General features: G+C 46.5%; 1 protein-coding gene across 3 annotated transcripts in view; it reads right to left on the reverse strand.

Annotated features, from left to right (window-relative positions):
- Positions 1–406: 406 nt before the first annotated feature.
- Positions 407–22014, reverse strand: part of gli2a (GLI family zinc finger 2a) — a 159928-nt gene continuing 138320 nt past the window's right edge. For 2 of the 3 annotated variants that reach the window (XM_089003496.1, XM_089003494.1), the window contains exons 10-15: positions 18111–18260; positions 15530–15694; positions 15037–15318; positions 11068–11434; positions 8767–10983; positions 407–8299 (exon numbers count right to left, since the gene is read on the reverse strand). In XM_089003496.1, coding sequence (XP_088859622.1) covers positions 8151–8299; positions 8767–10983; positions 11068–11434; positions 15037–15318; positions 15530–15694; positions 18111–18260 — 3330 coding nt within the window. In that variant the 3' untranslated portion in view covers positions 407–8150. Of the gene's footprint in view, positions 10984–11067; positions 11435–15036; positions 15319–15529; positions 15695–18110; positions 18261–22014 lie in introns of all 3 variants that reach the window. The other variant, XM_089003497.1, reaches the window with a different exon arrangement.

Genomic DNA, 22014 nt, shown 5'->3' on the forward strand with positions numbered 1-22014 from the left:
CCTTTGTTGCTTGTGAATTCCCCCTGGAACCCTTGATTAAAACCTTTTGTTTGTATCCAAACCTGTCGTCCGTTGCACTTCTTGTCCTGTCCCGCTGAGAGCTAGCCTCTCATGATATCACAATATATAAAACTGGACCTCCGCATCGCGTATCACCTGGTCCGCATCATGGGGGGGGGGGGGGGGAGAGCGGTCTTCCACTCGTCCCCCTTCATTACTGAGTACTTGCTGATGCCTTTTGGATTAAGCGATTCTCCCACCTTCTTCCAAAGCCTCATCAATGACGTGCTGAGGGACTTTCTGAATGTGTTGTTTTGTCTACCTTGACGACATTTGGATTTTTTCAGAGTCCCTCGACGAATATTGACAGCACGTCCGGCTGGTTCTGCAGTGGCTTGGGTTTATTCATAATTACAGTCAGAAAGTGCTCCCGTTGACCCAGCTAACCTCCACCAAGACCCACTTTAAGTGGTCGCAGGATGTGGACACCACGTTCTGCATCTTAAAACTGTTGTTCACTAACCCTCTTGTCCATCACCACTCCAACCCAGCCTGCTTTTATCATAGAGGTGGACCCATTTGATTCAGGAGTGAGGGCGGTGTTGTCTCAGCGCTACACAGTCGATCTTGCACCGTCTCTCCCGTCGCCTCAGCCCCGGGGAGGCCAACTACGACGTGGGAAACCAGGAGCTCCTTGCAGTAGTGCTGGTGTTGCAGGAGTGGAAGCACTGGCTCGAGGGGGCAAAAGAGCCGTTCACAGTGTTCACCGATCACAAGAACCTAGCGGTCATCTGCTCAGCCAAGAGGCTGAACTCTCGGCAGGCTCGGTGGGCACTGTTCCTGACATGCTTTCGCTTCACGCTCACCTACTGCCCGGGTAGGGAGGACTCAGTGGAGAGCATTCTGCCGGCTCAACAGATCCTGGGGGCCCTCAGGTGGGAGGTGGAGAGAAATATCCAGGAGGCACAGGAAGGTACCCTGGTCCCGAGTGGCTGTCCTGCAGGGAGGGAGCGTTTGTACCCCACACGCAGCGCTCGGAGGTGCTGCAATGGGGGCATGATTTTGTGAAGCCTTGCCCGGCCTGTGCTGTCTCCCATCAGCCCCTGGCGGAGTTGCTCCACCCTCTGCCGGTTCTTCCCTGCCATGGTCGCACATCTTCCTGGACTGTATCACTGGCCTCCCCCCTTCTGTGGGAAGACGGTCGTCCTCACGGTAGTGGACATTTTTTTTTTGTTCGTTCACTTTGTTCCGTTGGCCGTTGCCGTCAGCCCTCAAGACGGCAACCCTGCTGGTCAACCACGTCGTCCGTCTCCACGGGATCCATATGGACATTGTGTCTGACGGGGGCCCCCGGTTTGTTTCCTGGGTTTGGAAGTGGTTCTGCAGGGCCATGTCGTTGGGGTACCATCCGCAATCCAACGGCTAGAGCGGAAGAACCCGGACCTGGAGGCGGACCTACGTTGTGTGTGTCCAAACCGTCCCTCATCGTGGGCCGTCCACTTACCATGGGTGGAGTACGCCCACAACACCCTCGTCTCTTCAGCCACAGGTCGGTCTTCGTTCAAGTCGGCTTATGGCTGCCAGCAGCCACTGTTTCCGTTGCAGGAAGGCCAGGTGAAGGTTTCGTCTGTGCAGCACCATCTCCAGGCCCATTGAGGGTGGAAGGAGACCAGGGCCACCCTGTCACGCACGGCATCCCAGAACCAGCGCATTGCGGATTACCCTCGTTGCCCGGCGCCGGCCTACCAGGTGGGACAGGATGTCTGGCTGTCGACACGGGACCTGCGGCTGGCCGGGACTTCGCCCAATTTGGGCCCGCGGTTCGCGGGTCCCTTCGTCGCGGAGTCCATCGTCAGCCTGGTCACGGTCAGCCTCCGACTTCCCGCTTCGATGAAGGTCCACCCGGTGTTCCACCTCTCTCTGATCAAGCCAGTGGAGACCAGCCCCTTGGCCTCCCCCTCTGCCCAGCCTCCCCCATGCGGATCATGGATGCCGGACCAGTGTACAGTATGGGAGATATTGGACTCACGGCGCAGGGGTCGGGTTCTCCAGTACTTGGTCGATTGGTCGGATTGGCAGCAAGGGGCAGCGCTGCGCCTCCCAGCTTGTACAACCTTCTGCCAATCACCTCGTTATGTCACTGGGTATTTAAACGGGACACATTCAGACACATACTTTGCCGATGTATTGATTGATGTGCCTCGCTACTGCCAGTGCCCAGGTCAGATTGGCTCTACTGCGCTCCTGCATGTACCCGGTCCGAGCCCCATCCCCCCCCCCCCTCGCTAGTATTTAGTCTAGCCAAACGTATTCATCTTGTCACACTTCCTTGTGTCGATACCTGTTTTCACCACCGTGAGTATGCGGGTCGGTTTTCCCCTTGCCCCCTACTCGCTCGTTTCTATAAGCGTTATTTTTGTATTGCCCCAAGTCCACGTTTGGTCCAGCACCTTTTGTTTGTATTTATTCTAACGGTATGGACTTGCGTGTCTTCATTAAACCAGCTGAACGGATCCACTGTCTTTCTCGTTTGCTTTTGGGATCCAGCTACTCTTCTCGTTTCGACGAGACAGCTCTGACTCTGCCTTGTTCAGAACGTGACAGGTTCGAAGCAGCTGGTGTTTCTAATTTACAAATGATTCTTTTTTTACAGACAGTGTTTTTTAGGTGTTCAATTACGTGACATGTTTCGTTTGCAGATGGCGTTTAAGTTTGCTTGGCACCATGACGCTGTTGGATAGCTTCCCATGCACAAAGCATAATGGAGTAGGCGTCGTCTCATCCCCGGTGAAAGTAAATCCATACGAAAGATTGCTTTCACTGATCGCCTTGAGCTCACCGTCTTTGCTTTCTTTTTCCCACCACTCATACAAGGGCCTTCACCTGGATCAGAGCCCAATTTGGAGTTTGCAATTGCCCTTTTTAAGAACTTCTCCATGACTGTCACCACAACTCTCACATGCATCATTAAGTCTCTCGGAAGAACGAACGAGACAATCAAGCTGTGTTGTCCCATGGACGAATATTAAATTACCCTCTCAATCGTTACAGAACGCACAGCAGACAGTTACATAATATTTGCAGAAAATGAATAATAAATGTGTTATAACATTTCTAATGAAAAAAGTGACATTGGATAATTTCTGACAGCACATCTCACGATCTCTCACAGTGGTTGAAAATCAGTGCTGTAGTTAATGATAGAATCTGTAATGGCTGTTGCTCATTATGGCATGCATATATACCTGTGCGTGTGCATGTGTGTTCAAGCATTTGTGGTACTGCCACTACCGGAGCCATTAATGAAGAGATCCATGTAGAAACAAACACATACCTGTAGCATATGTCACACTGCTACAGAATGTTGCGACAGGTTGAAAAGCAGCGGTGACGTCACGACCGCAGGTAGACTAAGATGGTTGCACAATAAACACGTTGACAAAGCAACTCTCCTCTCTCATTCCTCCGGACACAACATTGGCGACGAAGATGGACTTCTACACAGCTCCCCTCCCCTCGTTTCTCGCGCTCCCCGGTGAGCCACCAGTCCCGTGGTCCCGCTGGTATGACTCGTTCATGACATATCTGACGGCGATCGGACTAAACGAGGCAAGCGACGCACGGCTAACGGCTATGCTAGTGCACAGCTTGGGAAGTGAGGGGCAGCGCATTTTTCGCTCTCTTGCACCCGCGCAGACATACGGGGATTGTGTCACTTTATTGGCCCGACATTTCGCCGCACCTCAGGGCGTGATTGTCCGGCGGATTGCCTTCCGTCAACGACGGCAACGAACAGGCGAGTCGGTACACCACTACGTTGCCGACTTGCGGTGTTTAGCGGGCCTCTGTAAATCCGGCCGCTTGGAGGAAGAAATAATTAGGGATCAACTCGCCGAGCACACGATTGATCCCAAACTACGGGAGAAACTGTTATTGTCCCCTGACAACCTCCCACTATCTAAGGCTGTGGAAATGGCGTTTCAATTGGAGAACGCAGCACAATTAACGGCTCGGTTCATGAACCCACCTACACCTTCACACTCTCCCTCGTTGGCACAGATTGTTGCTCCAAACCCTCCACTCCCAGACGCCACCTTCACCTACGACTCCACCTCTACATACGACTGTGCCGAGAAAAATGTGGCCAGACATCAAGGGGCCGATGCACGCACGCCTTGTGCCAACTGTGGGTCAGCCTCGCACCCCACACGTGCGCCCACTTGCAGAGCCATCGGACAACGATGCCAACGCTGCGGGAAGATGAATCATTTCGCAAGGATGTGCCGCTCTGCTCCCACCTTCACCTACGACCGTACCGAGATAAATGTCATCAGACAACCACGGGCCAACACACGCAGACCTTGTGCCAACTGTGGCTCTGCCTCGCACGCCACACGCGCGCCCGCTTGCAAGGCCACTGGACAACGATGCCAACGCTGTGGTAAGATGAACCACTTCTCCAGGATGTGCCGCTCCGCCCCTACGTCGACAAACATATCATCCCGCTCACCAGACCAGCCGAGGCGAACCACCACTGCGTGGGCTCACGCACCAAGCCATTCAAGTGGTGCACAGTGGAACTGGATGGAGTGATCTTACCACTCCTGCTCGACACTGCAGCCTCCAGGTCACTGTTGAACGTGTCCACAGTTCGACGACTATTTCCTCATCTCCCGATCGAGGCCAACGCTGAGGACTTGTTTGGCTATGGCCACACTAAGATTGGCATGATGGGCACTGCCACTTTCAAAGTGCGCTATGGCTCATGGACTCTCCCCCCACCCCTCTTCACCTTCCAAATATCCCATCATGGTGCCAACCCCTTGGGCTTGGACTTGTTTTGTGCACTCGGCTTTTCTATCTATGACAATGCGGGTGCCCCAATTCACCCCCAGGCCAACGGGGGTGGAGAAAGCTCCAACCAAGCAGACGGCCTTCCCTACTCTTCCTCAGCCAGCAGAGGGCCCAACGAGAAGCGCCGGACGAAGCAACCCACACTTTCTGTGTCGGACTGGGTCCGCATTCGCCGGCCGAGCTGATCTCACAAATTTGACTCATTCTGGACAGCACCAGTCCAGATTACCGCCCAACTCGGACCGACCACCTTCTGTCATGCCAGCCGCGTAAGGAGAGTGGTGGCACCAACCCCCTCGAACGATTTCTCAGGCAAAGACTACTGACGTCCTGTCACACATCAGAGAACACCGATGGGACGCCTCGAAGAGCGTCATGAACCAGCCGTGCCCGGCCAGAGCCTTGGCCAGCTCGTGTTCGCCTTTGCCCTCTGTATTTGGACAATTATCACATATTTTGAATGTTCAGACCCGAGCCAGTGGCAGAATAACCCACACGGCTAAGCAGGGAAACCGGCAGTCTACCCGGTTTCCCTTTTTACAGAGTGTTTTTGGTTCCTTCAGGGAGGGGTTAAATGTAGCATATGTCACACTGCTACAGAATGTTGCGACAGGTTGAAAAGCAGCGGTGACGTCACGACCGCAGGTAGACTAAGATGGTGGCACAATAAACACGTTGACAAAGCAACTCTCCTCTCTCATTCCTCCGGACACAACAATACCGTACTTTCACGAAAAATGGAGGGTGTACCTAATAATAGCTGTGCACCAATTTCCAAATTCTGTGAATGCAATTTATGGAAAAATTCCAGTTTCATCTTAGCATTTTGTTTAGCATTACAGAATATTTGCTGGATATCTACAGCATTTACCATATTTTTCGGATGCACCCAAAACCCTTCATTTTCTGCGCCTGATAAGCCTGTACACCTTATCTCATCTCATTTTCCGTACCGCTTATTCCTCATTAGGGTCGCGGGGGTTGCTGGAGCCTATCTCAGCTGTCTTCGGGCACGAGGCGGGGGACACCCTGAATTGGTTTGCAGCCAATCGCAGTTGTATACCTTATATGTGAAGTAATATTGAGCCACAACAGGGTTTGCAGCTACTGTCAGAAGCCACCGATTCCATTTACCCCTGTAGAAGTAGTGCGTGGTCCATGCTGGAGTACATAAAACAGAACCACAGACTCTACTGTAGCGCCTTATAATGTGGTGTGTACATAGTGTATGGAAAACCTTTGCAAACATGTCATTCATTGATGGTGCGCCTTATAATCCAGTGCACCTTATATATAGAAAAACCTTGAAAATACACCATTCATTGGGGTTGCGCCTTATAGTTCGGTGCATCTTACACACCTTCTTATACATCTAATACAGTAATATTTTACTACCTCAAACAAAATATGTGTAGTACCAGTTTTGCACATTTACAGTATGCAGTTGACATTTTTATTTTACTATGCTTAGAATATCTTGTTTTTCTAACCCTTTCTAACCCCACCCCATCCCCTTTGAAATTGCTGCTGTGGACTGCAAATTTCCCCATTGCGGGATGAATGAAGATTTTCTGATTCTGATTTGTCGTAATTCAGCCCAAATAGACGAGTTGTTCAGAAATTAATGAAAGCAAATTTTCGAACATTTTTTTTCTACAAAAATGCCTTCAATGTTGAGAGTGAGAGGTAATTATATAATAGTGTTGCATAATGTTATTTCTAATAACTGTGGCATGACTTAATACTGTTTTGATAATGCATTACTTGATAAATAAACCAGGTTGACACATGTAAAACAAGACAAAATAAGGTAAACTAAGATAAGCTAAGATAAGATAATATAAAATAAGAAAACAAAGGCATTAATAATCCCACAATGTGGACATTTTGCAATCTACAGTGGCAAAATTGAAAAGAGAGGGGGTCGAAAATAAAGTATTGCATGCACAAAAATGATTCAAAAGACTGAACTGTACAACTGCACAAAACTGTTCAAGGAGAAAAAAGGGAGAAGTGAGTGAGAAGAAAATAAAAGATTAGTTGGGGTCTTGTACTATGGGAAAATAGTGTTGAGCTGCACCAGCGAGGATGCACAGCTCATAACTTTTAACCATGAATGCGCCTCGGGGTGGCGCGATGGTGCCAAGATTTTTCATCTGTTCAAGATAATATTTGATCGAACAGATTCTGGGTGAGTAAAAAACAAAGTGACAACATGATCTGGAATCACGATTTTGATCAAAAGGTGCTAATTGTATCATCTATTATTAGTCATATGTTATATAATCACACATCACTAGCATTACTATAAACTGCAACACACAATTTACTTTTGGAGCATAGCAGTCTTAATTTTAAGATAACAAGTAAGATTTGAGTAGAGTTTCCCCAAAATAAATACCAACCAAAATGAAGACATGTCAACGTCACAAAAAACTGGATGGAGAGACATTCCAAAGGATTTTGCTATCACACAGGGTCATAGTTTATTTGAAATGTACAAAGGCTATATAAACTGTCACACAAAGCCCCAAAACTTGTAAAGCCCTTTTAAAAGCTTCATAGAAATAAAGGGAACAAATACAAAAATTGAGCTTTTGCCGAACGAGTACGTATGCCAAAAATTGTGTTTTGAATATCAAAGTCTGTTCTTTCCTGACTTTGCCATTCTGCAGTTCATTCATATCCCAACGGAGGAATGAGTTGGACCAAAAAAGCTGGTGGGAGGGATGTTATGAATGTGTTAATTAGAGTTGGATCCCATTCGGAAAACACAGAGGTACTCGTATATTCTTTTAGAGAGTGTTCCTCATCACACACAGGGGTCCAAATTCCTTGATCGACCAAAGAATACCATGTGGATAAGTCATGACAGATTGCAATTTTAAAAGCATTTCACACAACTTGAAGGCAGTATTACTAGAGTACTACACTAAAAACTTGTTTTTCACCCAGTTCAACCATCTGGTTGAGCTGGAGCTGTGATTACATGCTCATACTCAGTATTCTTTCCAAGACCATGTGAAATTGTTTCAGTGCAACTCTATATACCGTGACGCCATATATGTATCTGTGTAACATGTGTGTAGTGTGGAATTCGATTTAAAAAAAAAACATCTAATTACAGGGTTTGTAAAAATATATATCTTACAACATGTCCTAAAAATTAGTTCAATACATAACAGTACAAAAAAACATAGAGAAAAAGGTCTCTTGATAGAAGCGAACAGACTAAAAGTTTAAGTGCCATTTTAGGAAAGTTAAAAATGGTTGATGACCCCATGAGCTACAGTCATTCATTTTTGTGAGTGAATTTGTGTGTGTTGGATGATGATGTTTATGAAGTGAATCATTTCATCAAGGTCTGTTTGGCTTCGACTATGTACAAGGACTGCCAGCGCTAACACCTCAGGTGGTTCTGTGCTCATAACGACATGGTAAAGACCTAAAAAAGAAAAAAACACAGTAACCAGAGGAACTAGGTATATTCTCATAAATGTTTACAAGGTTTAGTTTTTTTGTGAATGTTACAATATATGATATGTAGACAATCTTAAAATAACTCCCAAAAGACATGAAAGGTCATATCTATTTCCTTTGTTGTTATTTCTATGGCATTATGTACAACATTATTCCGGACAATGTGTCGGTATCCTTTTTATTTTATTATTACTGTTGTCTGTGTGTGTTTGGATGAATTTGACTTTCCATCGCCAACTTGACTCTTGACAAATCCAACATGATACAAATATTTTACATTATCATACTGATATACTGTAGACAGTGAGAATAAAACATAAAATGGCCGCCCGTTCATTGATGAGTCTGTGCTTTCACCGGTCCATGTTTTCCTGGTGTGTTAATTATTGAGACTGAATGTTTGGTCCTAACTAATCATACTGAGGAACTTACTTTCTTCAGCCAGTGCTGTGAGCATTGAGCTCATGTCACCAATGGCCATGTTACCAATTCCGGCTGGTATGGATGCAAGTGTAACAGAATTGCGAGGGGTGGTGAGACGAGATGAATTCTGGGAGAAGCTCTGCACAAGACCAGGGCTCAGAGTGCCTGACATCAGGCTGGAATGATTCCCATCATCTAACATGGAGTCGAAATTGATTTGGGTGTGTTCTTCAACACCATTTCTACTTGTGGAATAATCCACTGTACTGCTGGAAACCTGGTCGGCTCCTGGTGAGGCCATGTTGCTTGCTGCCATGTTGTTATTGGCAGGGGTATGGTTGATGCTGAGGGATGTGGTTGCATCAAATGTGGAAGGCGTTTCTTCAAACAAATGAATTTGACTTGTGTAGAACATTGCAGAGTTGGGGTTCTCTGAGTTGTGTTGTATGGTTGTACACCCATTGGGTCTCTTTGGACTTGCCTCTGACGTGTCATTACCCATACCTGGGCTCGCATTAGATAACTTGGGTATTCTGTTCAGTTGCATCGTACTGGAACGGGGATGCATCGTACCGGAATGGGGATGCTTGGGCTCTACTGGTGGTCTTCGTGGGAACATTGCACTGGCACCATGATGTTTATTGCTGTGCTGGGATGACATGTTATGGCACTGTTGCTGATACACCACATGATTGACAGGAGAGTATTCATCAGCCTGTGTCCTTCTTCGAATATTTTGCAGTCCTTGATCTTTCACAATGTTGCGAGTAGGTCTCACATTATTGCTTGCAGAAGTACAATTTTGAACTGTGGATTGACTAAAACTATGTAGGGTATTTTGATCACTAAATTTCAAGCTGGTGCATTGTCTTTGCTGATGATGAGGGTTGTTCACCCTTCTGCTGGTGTGGTTTGCATAGCCCTGCTTAAGCATATTCTGACTCACAGGTAGAACCTGCTGGTTGCTGCCAAGGGCCTGAAAGGAACCAACATTGTTTATCTGTGGAACGAGTACTAGATTCCCTCGAAGAGAACATTGCTGTTTTGAGATGTTCATTGCGGTATCTACAGTCCCTGAACTCACCTCATTCCACTGAACCGGCATATTATTCTTACTCATGTGTGATGATGCTGAGAAAGACTGTTGGGTGTCACAATGTTCCGAATCCTGAGCAGACTGCATCATGCAGGCATCAATTGAGGCAGCCCTTCTCTGGGAATAAAATGACGATATTTGATAGCCCTGAGGTTGGTTATTGAATTGGTAGTTCCCTTGCCCCAGGTTGTGAATTTGGGTGCCAGGGTTTTGTGACCTCAGGTATTGCACCATGTCATCTGGAAGAACTAAATCATCTTCCGCAACTTGTTCAGGCTCAGTCCCCATCCCAACTACAGCCATATTCTCCATAGCTACATTCTCTGAAATGCTTGATGGTCTGGGGGTAAATGGGTAGCGCTGAAGGTTGCCATCAGAACGAGTGTAACCATGCAATGCTAATCCTTGGGGCCATTCCGATGAATTGTTCATGCTGTTCATACTGTTATAGCACTGCACGGCAGAAAGAGCTAAAGGGTCAAAGGTGGGACGACGAACTGGGTCACTAGCCCGGCGTGGAAGGTTGTTTGGTACCTCATGGGGCATCATGCTCTGGTTACCAGATCCAATATCACTACTTCGCCTGGGCACAGTACCACAGGGTTGTTGGTGGTACTGGTGCATTGAATATTCCTGAGAGTCATTATAGCGGGTCATGCGGGTCCTAAGGCTTATTCTCTCCATATTCGGTAGGGGTGTGGGTGGTGCTCCACCAATGGCAGCTGCGTATTTTGCTTTTAGACGATAATGTTGTGCGGGAGTCAGACTTAGTAGGCTCGGGAGAGTTTGTCCCCCAGCACCACCACCATCTCCGCATTGACTAGCCTCACTGGAGCGTCGGGACAAATCAGTGGAGATTGGGTCATAGGAGTCTGCCGAGCTGATATTGTTATGGCGGTTGGCACCGAATTGTGATGCCTCACTGGAACGTCGGCTGGAGTAGCACGGTGAGATGCCGGAGGAGCGCCGACTCATGGTGTAGGCTGAGCTGATTGTGCTGGTTGTGCTATTACGTCGGTCGTTGAGTTGGTTCAGCAGAGTGACTTCACACATAGGCTGCTGTCCCAATCGCTGACTGTTGTGAAAACTGTTTAGGTTACCTGTTACAGTGGAGTTTTCCAAAAGGGAACCTGTAGTTGCAAAGAAAATGATTAACAGACTCCATCATTACATCTTGAATGAATGTTGATCAAGACATCAGAGTTTGCACTTACTCGCTGCAGGTATTGGGGGCAGCTTTGTGTTGTTGTGTTGCCCCTGTGGGGGTTGTGGTGTTGAATTCGCCCATGGACAGGGGTCTCTCACTGTCTTCAGTCTTTCCTTCTTGATAGCCTCCATTTTTATGGTAACTGTGCTCCCATGACACACCGCTTTCCTCAGCTGAAGTCCCAACCCCGCCTGTTGCCCACTAGCAGGAACAGTTGAGTCAACCATTGGACACTCATCCTGTGCACTCAGGTCCCCGAAGCTGTCCCCACTTTGCATGGCCATCTCTACCCCACTGTCGTTGTTGTTGTTACTGCTGAGAGGCGATGGCTGACTGCTACATGATGAGTGACCACCAGGACTGGACTGATACATCTAGTGTGTGAGAGTAAGGAACACATTTATGACAGTGAATTACACAAGCCAGAATGTAACCCAAGGTTGGTGGTACAATTAAGACACAGACGACGTTGTCCAGTGATAGTACATAATAGTGCCTGGACTCTTGTACTGTAAATAGCACATCCACCTTATGTTGACGCAATACAGTTCCATATAGCAATATTCTTTTTTATACTTGCACTCTGTACAGTTTTTTATCAAACATGTTTGCACAGTTACAGGATACACCTCAGTCTTCTGACATTTTTATTATGCTTAGAATATCTCGTTTTATCTTTTCACCCCCACCCCCTTTCAAATTGCTGCTGTAGACTGCAAATTTCCCCATTGTGGGGCTAACAAAGGCTTTCTGATTCTGGATCTGATACAGGGCAACGACTTTGTGGCCATGGGTGTAAATGAATGTTTGTCTATTTTGTATATAATATGCCCTTGGATATCAGCAATCGAGCTTGTACAACATTTTGTATCCCAGGATAAATAATATGTATGCTACTGAAGAATTCATAAAAAAATAATTATCAATCATTTTCAGTGACTGTTTTTGACCTTTGCTCCTAACATATTTTATTTTTCTAGAACATACTGATAGAGAATTGACAGAATAGAAGTTATCATATTTAAAACTTTCATGGTTAGTTAGCCGCCAAACACAAAGCCCACAATTGAAGCACAGAGAAACCTGGGGTCAGTAAAAGACAATCTTCCTGTGTTCGAGCCTTTGTTCACAGTGTCCCACCGAATATCTCTGACACATACAATACAACACATGAATCATCAGTATCCAGTGGGCAAATACAAATAACTCATAATATCTGGTTGTTCAATTTTCAACCGTCCCACAGTCTCTGTCATAAAATCAATAACTTCCGGCCCGCATCTAGAATTAATAGATTGGCAGTAGCGCTGTTACCTGTGTGTGCTAAGTGCTGCCACCCAGATGCTCAATTAGCAACAGCAAATTAGTATATGAGTAATTGATTGAATAAACCCCTCAATTTTCTAAAGTGGTGACAATCAAAAAGAGGGGGAAAGTTTACTACAAGGGCTATTTCTTCACTGAAATACATAAACAAACTGTGCCTGCCTCATTTGTAAAAATGTAGTGGCTGTTTTTAAAGAGTTCAATGTGAAGCGATTTATTTAAATTATTGCTGTTTTATGTAAAAACGTATGCCAAGGTTGCCCTTGCCCCTGGCAGAACAGAACGATTTTATATACACATCCTTAAACTTCCGATGTTACTTAATTTCTACTCATTTGTATTTCATTCAAAGTTGTTACTTTATGTATATGTAGTTTAGTTTATAACCTTACGCATCTGTAGTGTGAACCGTTACTTAAACATTCTTAGTTGAGTCTGATATCAACTTTCACCCTTGTATCTCGTAGCTGATAGGCTCCTTCGAAATGACGTAATTCCCAGTGTACAAATAAATACGTAAATGTCTCGGGTGAGGGGAGGGGCCAGAGGCTTCTCCTTCGGGGCTCTGGCTGCTTCTCATTCGACTGACTGACATGTCTCTACTGTCCGAAAGATTGAAATAATCTTTTTGTTCACCACCTTGGTACTTGCTGATTTTTATATTCAAACAAGTGATTCCTCATCACCATTAGTACCGTGAAACCCGAAACAGAACCATCACCCCCCCCCCCCCCACCCAACATTTTTAACACGCCAAATCTGGCCCCCTTTGCAACACGTTTGGACACCCCTGCAGTAAAACTCTTGTAAATAATTAATATATAATGTGCTTCAAGTAAGTCTCAGATGTGCCTGGCATTCAACCAGAAATTGAGATACAAAATCTTGTCATGTTCCAATAAGCCCACTTAACAAGATTTTGGTATGACCACTATGGTGCACTGGAGAGGAGAGGTTTGTTTATAAGAGACAAGTAGGAAATTAGAATACAATAATTGAATCCAACTGTTTAAAAGAGTTCATGCCAGACATTGACAACTGGCCAAAACCAAACAAACTATTAGCACTGTTTCCCTTTTTTCCATGTTAGCGCTTTGTTCCAGCTTCAGCTATTGTTAAAGTGCTATATAAACCAATATCAGGTCGGTGCTGTTGGACAGTCTGCGGCTGAATGGATACATCGCTTGAGGAGCCCGCGATAAGAAGAAAGGAGCGTCAGCGCAGAGCGCCGATGCGTATATGGAACTGTCGCGGGATGGAATTGAAGCTGATTTATGGGGGACAGGAGATGTGAGACATTCTCTTTTCGTCAATGGATGCTACAGCTGCGTGTTTGCTTTCTACATTTAGCTTGTAGTCGACGTGCACATTCCACCATGATGTCCCTGATCCACTGGTGAAGAGACGCTTTGATCCTCCTCTTTCATCTGGAACTGTTTTATATAACAAAGAGGGTACAGAAAGTGCTTAAGAATGAATGTCTCTCTGTGTTTTTGTGTTGTTATGTTATTCGTTATTTAGGTTTTTTTGTTCTTTTGACTTCAAGACGGCGCCTTTCCAGCAGCTCCTGTGTTTTGCTTTTCTACTTTCATTTCTTACATAACTTTGCTGCTGTGAAATGTAAATTTCTCCACTGCGAGACTAATAAAGGCAAATCCAATCCAATATGTACGTATTGCATTGTATTTATAACAGCCATCCTCATTTCAAGCTCATATAACTTCAGACCCATATAATTTAAGAATTAACTCTTTGTTTCTGATGACAGAAAAGAGTCTAAGTCTTCTAACACTGTATTGAATGTTTATGTAGTCCTAAAACTTAATATTGTGTAGGTCCTGGAATTCAAGTGACAATGACTAAAACCTTTGCACTGAAGTGGACACATTTTTGCACCTCTGGCAGTGTATAAGTTAATTCATCCTTTATGGGTAAATCAGGGTCATGGATGTAATAAAGTAGCATTCAGTGATTTTATTAACGTATCTATTAGCAGCTATGGTACCAGCTTATCTTCATTCGCAAAAGAAACATAAGGCACATGTGCTGTAACTGGCTATTGTTGTGATCCTACTAAAATATTTGAATATAAACACTTTTGTCATTAATTTACACCGATTGTACTTCCCGCCTTCGTCAGAGTGTCTGACAAAGGTGAAACATGTCAGGTAATTGAACACCTAAAACGCTGCTGTCTGTAAGAAAAGAATGTGTTGTAAATTAGACAATAAGTAGACAGTATGAACTTAACACAGCTACTGTTGTCATTATCTTTTGGGGTGATAATTGTTTCATGCAGGTGTCGAAAATAAAAAGTAGCAGTTTTGTAAATATGCCACATTCATTAAAATGTAACACGATCAAGGGCGTGGGAGATGATGAGACATTAACTTCTGCCAGTAGGTTGAGTCACAAGACAGAGAAAATGTTAAGAATGCTCACCTCATTGAAGACTATCCATTACGGAGATTATAAGGGAAAGAGAAAAGCATGTTCAAGCCAAAACAAAAAATATGATTGGAGGATACAGATAACTGTCATGCGCCATGTTAGTAAGTGGGCAAACACAAGAACGCAGGTCATGCAAGGGCAGTATTTAATCGAGTTAGAATGCCAATCACAACTTGAAGAGTACAAAATCACAACTCACAAGGGAATTCTCAGTCTTGATTGATTTGAGTTGAAGGCTGTCTTCCACGTTTCTTGTGGTGCCTTTGGCATCCTCCCTCTCATCCACATTTTCTGTGCTGTTCTTTGAATGGAACTCATTCTCGCCATTGTCTTTGGGTGGTTGAAGTCCTCGAGGAGCGTCATTTCGTTGCTTCTTGGTGACATGAGCCTCCGGGCCGTGAACAGTCTTAACATGCTTTCTGAGAGAGCTGGGGTCTGTGTAACGCTTGGTACAACCCGCAATCTTACATACATATGGTTTCTGTGGAGAGATACAACACACAATTCCGATTCACGCAACTGCACTTCAGCATCAAGAACCATCACATAAAAATATAAAAAAAGACACATTTGGCTGACATAACCCAGGACCCTAACACAAATATACAAATGCTCAGATCGACAAGAGTTGCCAAAGTACGGTTGTAACATGCACATGCACCGTATACTATCCATGAAGCTGCTTGACATACCTCATTAGAATGTGTACGATTCTGGTGCTTGGCCCGGTCTGAAGCATTTGAGAAAGCCTTGGAGCAGCCTTCATGTTCACATACGTAAGGCTTTTCCCCAGTGTGGGACCTCAGGTGTGTCTTGAGGTTTTCGAGGCGGGAGTAAGCTTTTACACAGCCCTCAAACTGTAGAAAGCAGACAGAAAGCCACACTGTCATATCAATGTGATGACCAATCGACCACAAGGCTGTCCCAGATAGCATCTTCAATGTTTACATGTTTTTAAATTCAGATTTTCATTTAAAATAATGACACGTATCGACTAGCCAAGCGGAATGCAGCCTCGGTGGTCGCCGAGGCAAAGACACGGGCATGGGAAGAGTTCGGTGAGGCCATGGAAGCCGACTTCTGGACCGCTTCGAGGAAATTCTGGTCCACCATCCAGCGTCTCAGGAGGGGAAAGCAGTGCACCACTAACACTATGTACAGTGAGAGTGGGGCGCTGCTGACTTCGACTCGAGACGTCGTGAACCGGTGGGCAGAGTACTTCGAAGACCTCCTCAACTCCACCAACACGCCTTCCTTGGAGGAAGCAGTGTCTGGGGACTCCGAGGTGGGCCCTCCGATCCTTGTGACTGAAGTCACCGAGGTGGTTAAAAAGCTCCTCGGTGGCAAGGCCTCGGGGGTGGATGAGATCCGACCGGAGTTCCTAAAGGCTCTGGATTTTGGGGGCTGTCCTGGCTGACACGCCTCTGCAACATTGCGTGGTCATCGGGGAGAGTGCCTCTGGATTGGCAGACCGGGGTGGTGGTCCCCCTTTTTAAAAAGGGGGACCGGAGGGTGTGTTCCAACTACAGAGGGATCACACTCCTCAGCCTCCCTGCAAAGGTCTATTCAGGGGTCCTAGAGGGGCGGGTCCATCGGAAAGTCGAGCCTCAGATTGAGGAGGAACAGTGGGGTTTTCGTCCCGGCCGCGGAACAGTGGACCAGCTCTACACCCTTAGCAGGGTCCTCGAGGGCGCATGGGAACCCAACCACTCTACATGTGTTTTGTGGACTTGGAGAAAGCGCTTGACCGTGTCCCTCGTGGAGTTCTGTGGAGGGTACTTCGTGAGTATGGGGTACAGGAGCGGCTGATACGGGCCGTTCGGTCCCTATATGACCGATGTCAGAGTCTGGTTCGCATTGCCGGCAGTAAGTTGGAATCGTTTCCAGTGAGGGTTGGGCTCCGCCAAGGCTGCCCTTTGTCACCGATTCTGTTCATAACCTTTATGGACAGAATTTCTAGGCGCAGCCGAAGCGTTGAAGGTTTCAGTTTTGGTGGCCTCAGTATAGCATCTCTGCTTTTTGCAGATGATGTTGTACTGTTGGGGCCTTCAAGTGGAGCTCTCCAACTCTCGCTTGAGCGTTTCGCAGCCGAATGTGAAGCGGCTGGGATGAGAATCAGCACCGCCAAATCTGAGACAATGGTTCTCAGTCGGAAAAGGGTGGAGTGCCCTCTCCGGGTCGGGGAGGAGATTTTGCCTCAAGTGGAGGAGTTTAAGTATCTGGGTGTCTTGTTCACTAGTGAGGGTGTAAGGGATCGAGAGGTCGACAGGCGGATCGGTGCGGCGTCTGCCGTGATGCGGTCTTTGTACCGATCTGTCGTGGTGAAGAAGGAGCTGAGCCAAAAAGCAAAGCTCTCAATCTACCGGTCGATCTACGTCCCAACCCTCATCTATGGTCACGAGCTATGGGTTGTGTCCGAAAGAACGAGATCCCGGATGCAAGCGGCCGAAATGAGCTTTCTCCGTCGGGTGTCCGGGCTCTCCCTTAGAGATAAGGTGAGAAGCTTGGTCATCCGGGAGGGGCTCAAAGTCGAGCCGCTTCTCCTCCACATCGAGAGGAGCCAGATGAGGTGGCTCGGGCATCTGATTAGGATGCCCCAGGGACGCCTCCCTCGTGAGGTGTTCCGGGCATGCCCCACTGGCAGGAGACCCCGGGGACGACCCAGAACACGCTGGAGAGACTATGTCTCCCAGCTGCCATGGGAACGCCTCGGGATCCGCCAGGACGAGCTAGAAGAAGTGGCTGGGGAGAGGCAAGTCTGGGTTTCCCTACTGAAGCTGCTGCTCCCGCGACCCGACCCCGGATAAGCGGCAAAAGATGGATGGATGGATGGATAATGAGTTGTGTTGTTGATGAGAAAGAGAAAATAATAAATCTTGCAGCAAATTATCAGCACTCTCTCAATGTGGAATTAAGGACCAATCTTCATGATGACTCGCGCACCGTCAATACGTCTCTCTAATGAAGTTATCGATTAAAATACAGTATTTTCCAAAGAGCACACAGAAATGCTTGGAATGAAGTAAACTGGCTTTTGATGGAGAAATGATGTGGTTCATGCTTCTATCATTTAAAGACTTTATTCAATGAATAACAACATCTTTTTTGTTTTGTGAAAGGGGTTAATAATCACTTATTAATGAGACTCATCTTGTATTTTCAGATGTTTATTATCAGCAAACCCATGGATTTTGTGAATACAGGATACCACGAGTCATCTCACTTGCATTTCCCAGTGTTCTGTCAGGAATCGCAGAATCATTTTTTACTTACTGTGCATTTATGTGGCTTTTCGCCCGTGTGTCTCCTCATGTGGACCACCAGCATATACTGGGCCTTGAAAGGCTTTTGCTCCCGAGAACACTCCACCCACCGACACACAAACTCCTTCTTTTCACCATGGATGTGGTCATTGTTGATGTGCTGAAGGGACAATTCATGTCAAAATGAGCCACATACATGTATGCATTCACGGTTACCGATTTGTGGCTTGCAAGTAAGGCTGCCATAAATAATCTCTGGTGGGCATTGTGCCACTGTCAACACTTAAACAACAATTATAAAAGCGTTGTTTGTTTGTAGAGGCTATTTGCAAGCTTGTGTGCTTTTAAAGAAATTGAGGCTTCCTTGGTCAAGAATTGATTACCATCTTTCATATCCTCTCCGTGTATCTTACTCAAACTCATCTATTTGTGGCTGTACAGGTGTTATTTACTCAAACATTATAAATTGTATTGCAGACAATTATTTCCTGTCAGGACGCTGTCGTTTACAATGTTTTACTTGTCGCGTTTTTTTTGTGTGCACAGTTGTGTGCCGTTTTTGATCAAGAAACACGCGCATAGTTCAACAGATCTATTTTGAAGGTGGCAGACCACCTCCTTTATATGTGGGAAACAAGATTATTTTGGGTGAAGCAGAAGCCTGTGTTTACAGATGCACTTGAAGCTCCCAAAGCTTTAAAATATGTGGTCAAGACATTTGGAGAAATCCCAATTCCACCCAAGAGTGTGTAAGATTGAGAGAATTTGCAATTTCATTAAACACCGATGCAGCAATTGGCCATGTATTGTTTCAAACCTTGCATTCTTTGCTGGCGCGATAATTTAACACGAACAAAGGAAATCCAAGCCGTCAGCAAGTGCTCTCATGGGCCTTGCTTTTTTTGTTGTTTTTCTGTTTGTTTGTCACTCTGTGTTGTTGTGCGTCATGTGGACACAGATTGTTCTTCAGCATTTTTGACCACGACATTCATAAATGAGGTGACTGTACTGAGCGGTTGCACCTTTTCGGCAGCACAAATATGCTGGTTTTAATAGTGGGAATACGTCTGTGTAAGCTCTCAGTCGTACAGGAGTGGTCCATCAGAAGGAAAGAATAGGGAATGAAACTGTTGCGTCACACGCGTGTATGATTTTGAAGTGCGCCTTTCAACCATTTCATGTCTTTCAATTCCTTGATCTCCTTGATGTGCGTCTCACCGTGACGCATAGCACACGCTTGAAAATGGTATAAAAGCAGCTGTCGCGGGACAGAGAGATTGGGCGAACCACGGGGCAGAATCATCTCAGACTCATCTCGGACTCACGCCCGGCTAACGCTGGGCGTCGGACGGACATCACGGCACGACTTGCTCGACTCCACGCCACGATCAAGCTCTGCGCGTCACCTGCCTGGGAGATCTGACAACGAACCTACTTACAAATAAAGAGAACCATCAAACTCTTTATTGGCGAGCTAGCCAGGAGCACTTTTTCCCTCCTCCTCAGCCCAATCAACTCTCCAAATGGAAATAACCAGATTTCCCAGCCGCCCGTGAACCCGGCATCTTCACAGCAAGACCCCTCAAGCCGAGCTCCCGATGGGCCGCCACCACCCATGGGCGCCCAGACCCCACCGTGAAACCTGCCGCACACTGATGGCCAACATCGTCCAATTCGCCTGGCGACTCTGCAACTAGCTGCATCGTATATGTCCACGATCGGACATCGCTTATGTCCACGATCGGACATCATATATGTCCACGATCGGACATCGCTTATGTCCACGATCGGACTTCGGGAAGACGCTTCATGGCCGACACGGCCGCCGACGTCAGCGTGCTTCCTCAGCGTCCTGCAGAGCGCCATGGCAGCGCGATCATCGCCACCGTCGCCGATGACCGGCCTGTCCGTGCCCGGCAGCATGGCCAACCCCACGCACCTTCGTCCTCACAATCCCTCATCGATTCTCCGACTTGACCGATCCCAGCCGAACAACTCACGGTGAGAAGACCTTCCGGCATCGACTCGACGGCCGCGAGGAAAGTTTCCATCGATCGACTCAAACTGGCAGTGGGAGAGCACTCTTTGCCGTGCTCCCGTACAACGACTTCAGGCACCACGAAACCTCCTCGGCAACCTCCCCACCGACGCCTGCCATGCCCGGTGACCGTCATCTTGCCTGGCCTCACCATGTCGCAGAATGACTTTTGTTTTTATTTCTTTTTCATTCATCGCTTTCACCGACTTCGGATCCAGGAGGGGAGCCCTGTTGCGTCACACGCGTGTATGATTTTGAAGTGCGCCTTTCAACCATTTCATGTCTTTCAATTCCTTGATCTCCTTGATGTGCGTCTCACCGTGACGCATAGCACACGCTTGAAAATTGTACAAAAGCAGCTGTCGCGGGACAGAGAGATTGGGCGAACCACGGGGCAGAATCATCTCAGACTCATCTCGGACTCACGCCCGGCAAATGCCGGGCGTCGGACGGACATCACGGCACGACTTGCTCGACTCCACGCCACGATCAAGCTCTGCGCGTCACCTGCCTGGGAGATCTGACAACGAACCTACTTACAAATAAAGAGAACCATCAAACTCTTTAAAACCTAAAATTCTGAAGATACAAAAAGGAGAGGAGTAGCAGTATCTTACATTGCAGGAGTTTCTGAAAAACTACAGTCCTTTGGCACACAAAATTCCTACTTATTTTAAACTGATAAACACTCTCAGGCAAAAATTAGTCCATCCAAAAGCTAGGCTGCCAAATAAAAAACAGCAATGTAGTTTATTCAATACATGTAAGGATGAAAATTGTAAAGAGCAATACATTGGGAAGACTAAACACATTCTCAAAAAAGACTATCAACATCGCAGGGATAATACTAGTGGGCCTCAATCGGCAGTACATATGCACCTACAAGCTAGCAACCACTCATTTGACGACATTGTGGTTAACATCTTAGCGAAAGAACATAGATGGTTTGAAAGGGGAGTAAAAGAAGCGATTTTCATAAAACAACTAAATCCTTCACTAAACCGATATGGTGGTGGGAGGTTCGACTTGGATCGTTCGTACAACAGCCTGCTTAGGCAACATATGATTAGTAATGCTGCTGAGGTGATACCAGAGCAAATAGGGCAGTCAGGCCAGTCGTTAGTCAGGACAATAGGAGCAATCAGTGGAGCCACAGGGAGTAGTCCTCTGCTTCCCCCAACCTGAGAGCGGGGACCTATCATAGCAGAGTCCGGCACCGCCATGTCTGGACAGCAGGGATATATATAGGGCCAAAACTACCAGTAAGACTTCAGTTAGCTGAAGAAGCATCTTGGATAAGAAGTGAAACGTCCGACACCTTCAAAGAAGTACAGATGACGGCTGAAGAAACTCTTTCATCAATAGGGAGAAATGTCACTGCCATTTGACTGTCATCGCTGCGCAGCTTCGCTGCGATTGCGCTTTTTTTGTGCCTGACAAGGCCAGCTTTTTCACAGCCCCGCTTTGTACAGAGAAAAGGTCGGTGCTGTTGGACAGTCTGCAGCTGGATGGATGCATGGCTTGAGGAGCCCTCAATGAGAAGAAAGGAGCGTCAGCGCAGAGCGCCGATGCGTATGTGGGACTGTCGTGGCTTGGAATTGAAGCAGATTTACGTAAAACAGGAGATGTGAGACAATTTCTTTTCAAAATCCAAATTTTAAACTGGATGGCTCTTTTTTCTTCTGAATAACGAAAAAGCGCATCAAATCAGATTTCTCCAACACAGATTCAAAACCACAATAAAAAGCTAGTTTGACATTGCTTTTGGACAGATTGTCACTCTAAACGGCTGCAAAGACAGCGATCAGATCCAAACAAAATTCAACCCACGACTATTCTTCAACGGATAGTGATGGTACTGCTAGTGAACATCACA

The sequence above is a fragment of the Hippocampus bargibanti genome, linkage group LG08, assembly GCF_051943395.1.
Source record: "Hippocampus bargibanti isolate YZ-2025 linkage group LG08, ASM5194339v1, whole genome shotgun sequence".
In the NCBI taxonomy this organism is placed as follows: Eukaryota; Metazoa; Chordata; class Actinopteri; order Syngnathiformes; family Syngnathidae; genus Hippocampus; species Hippocampus bargibanti.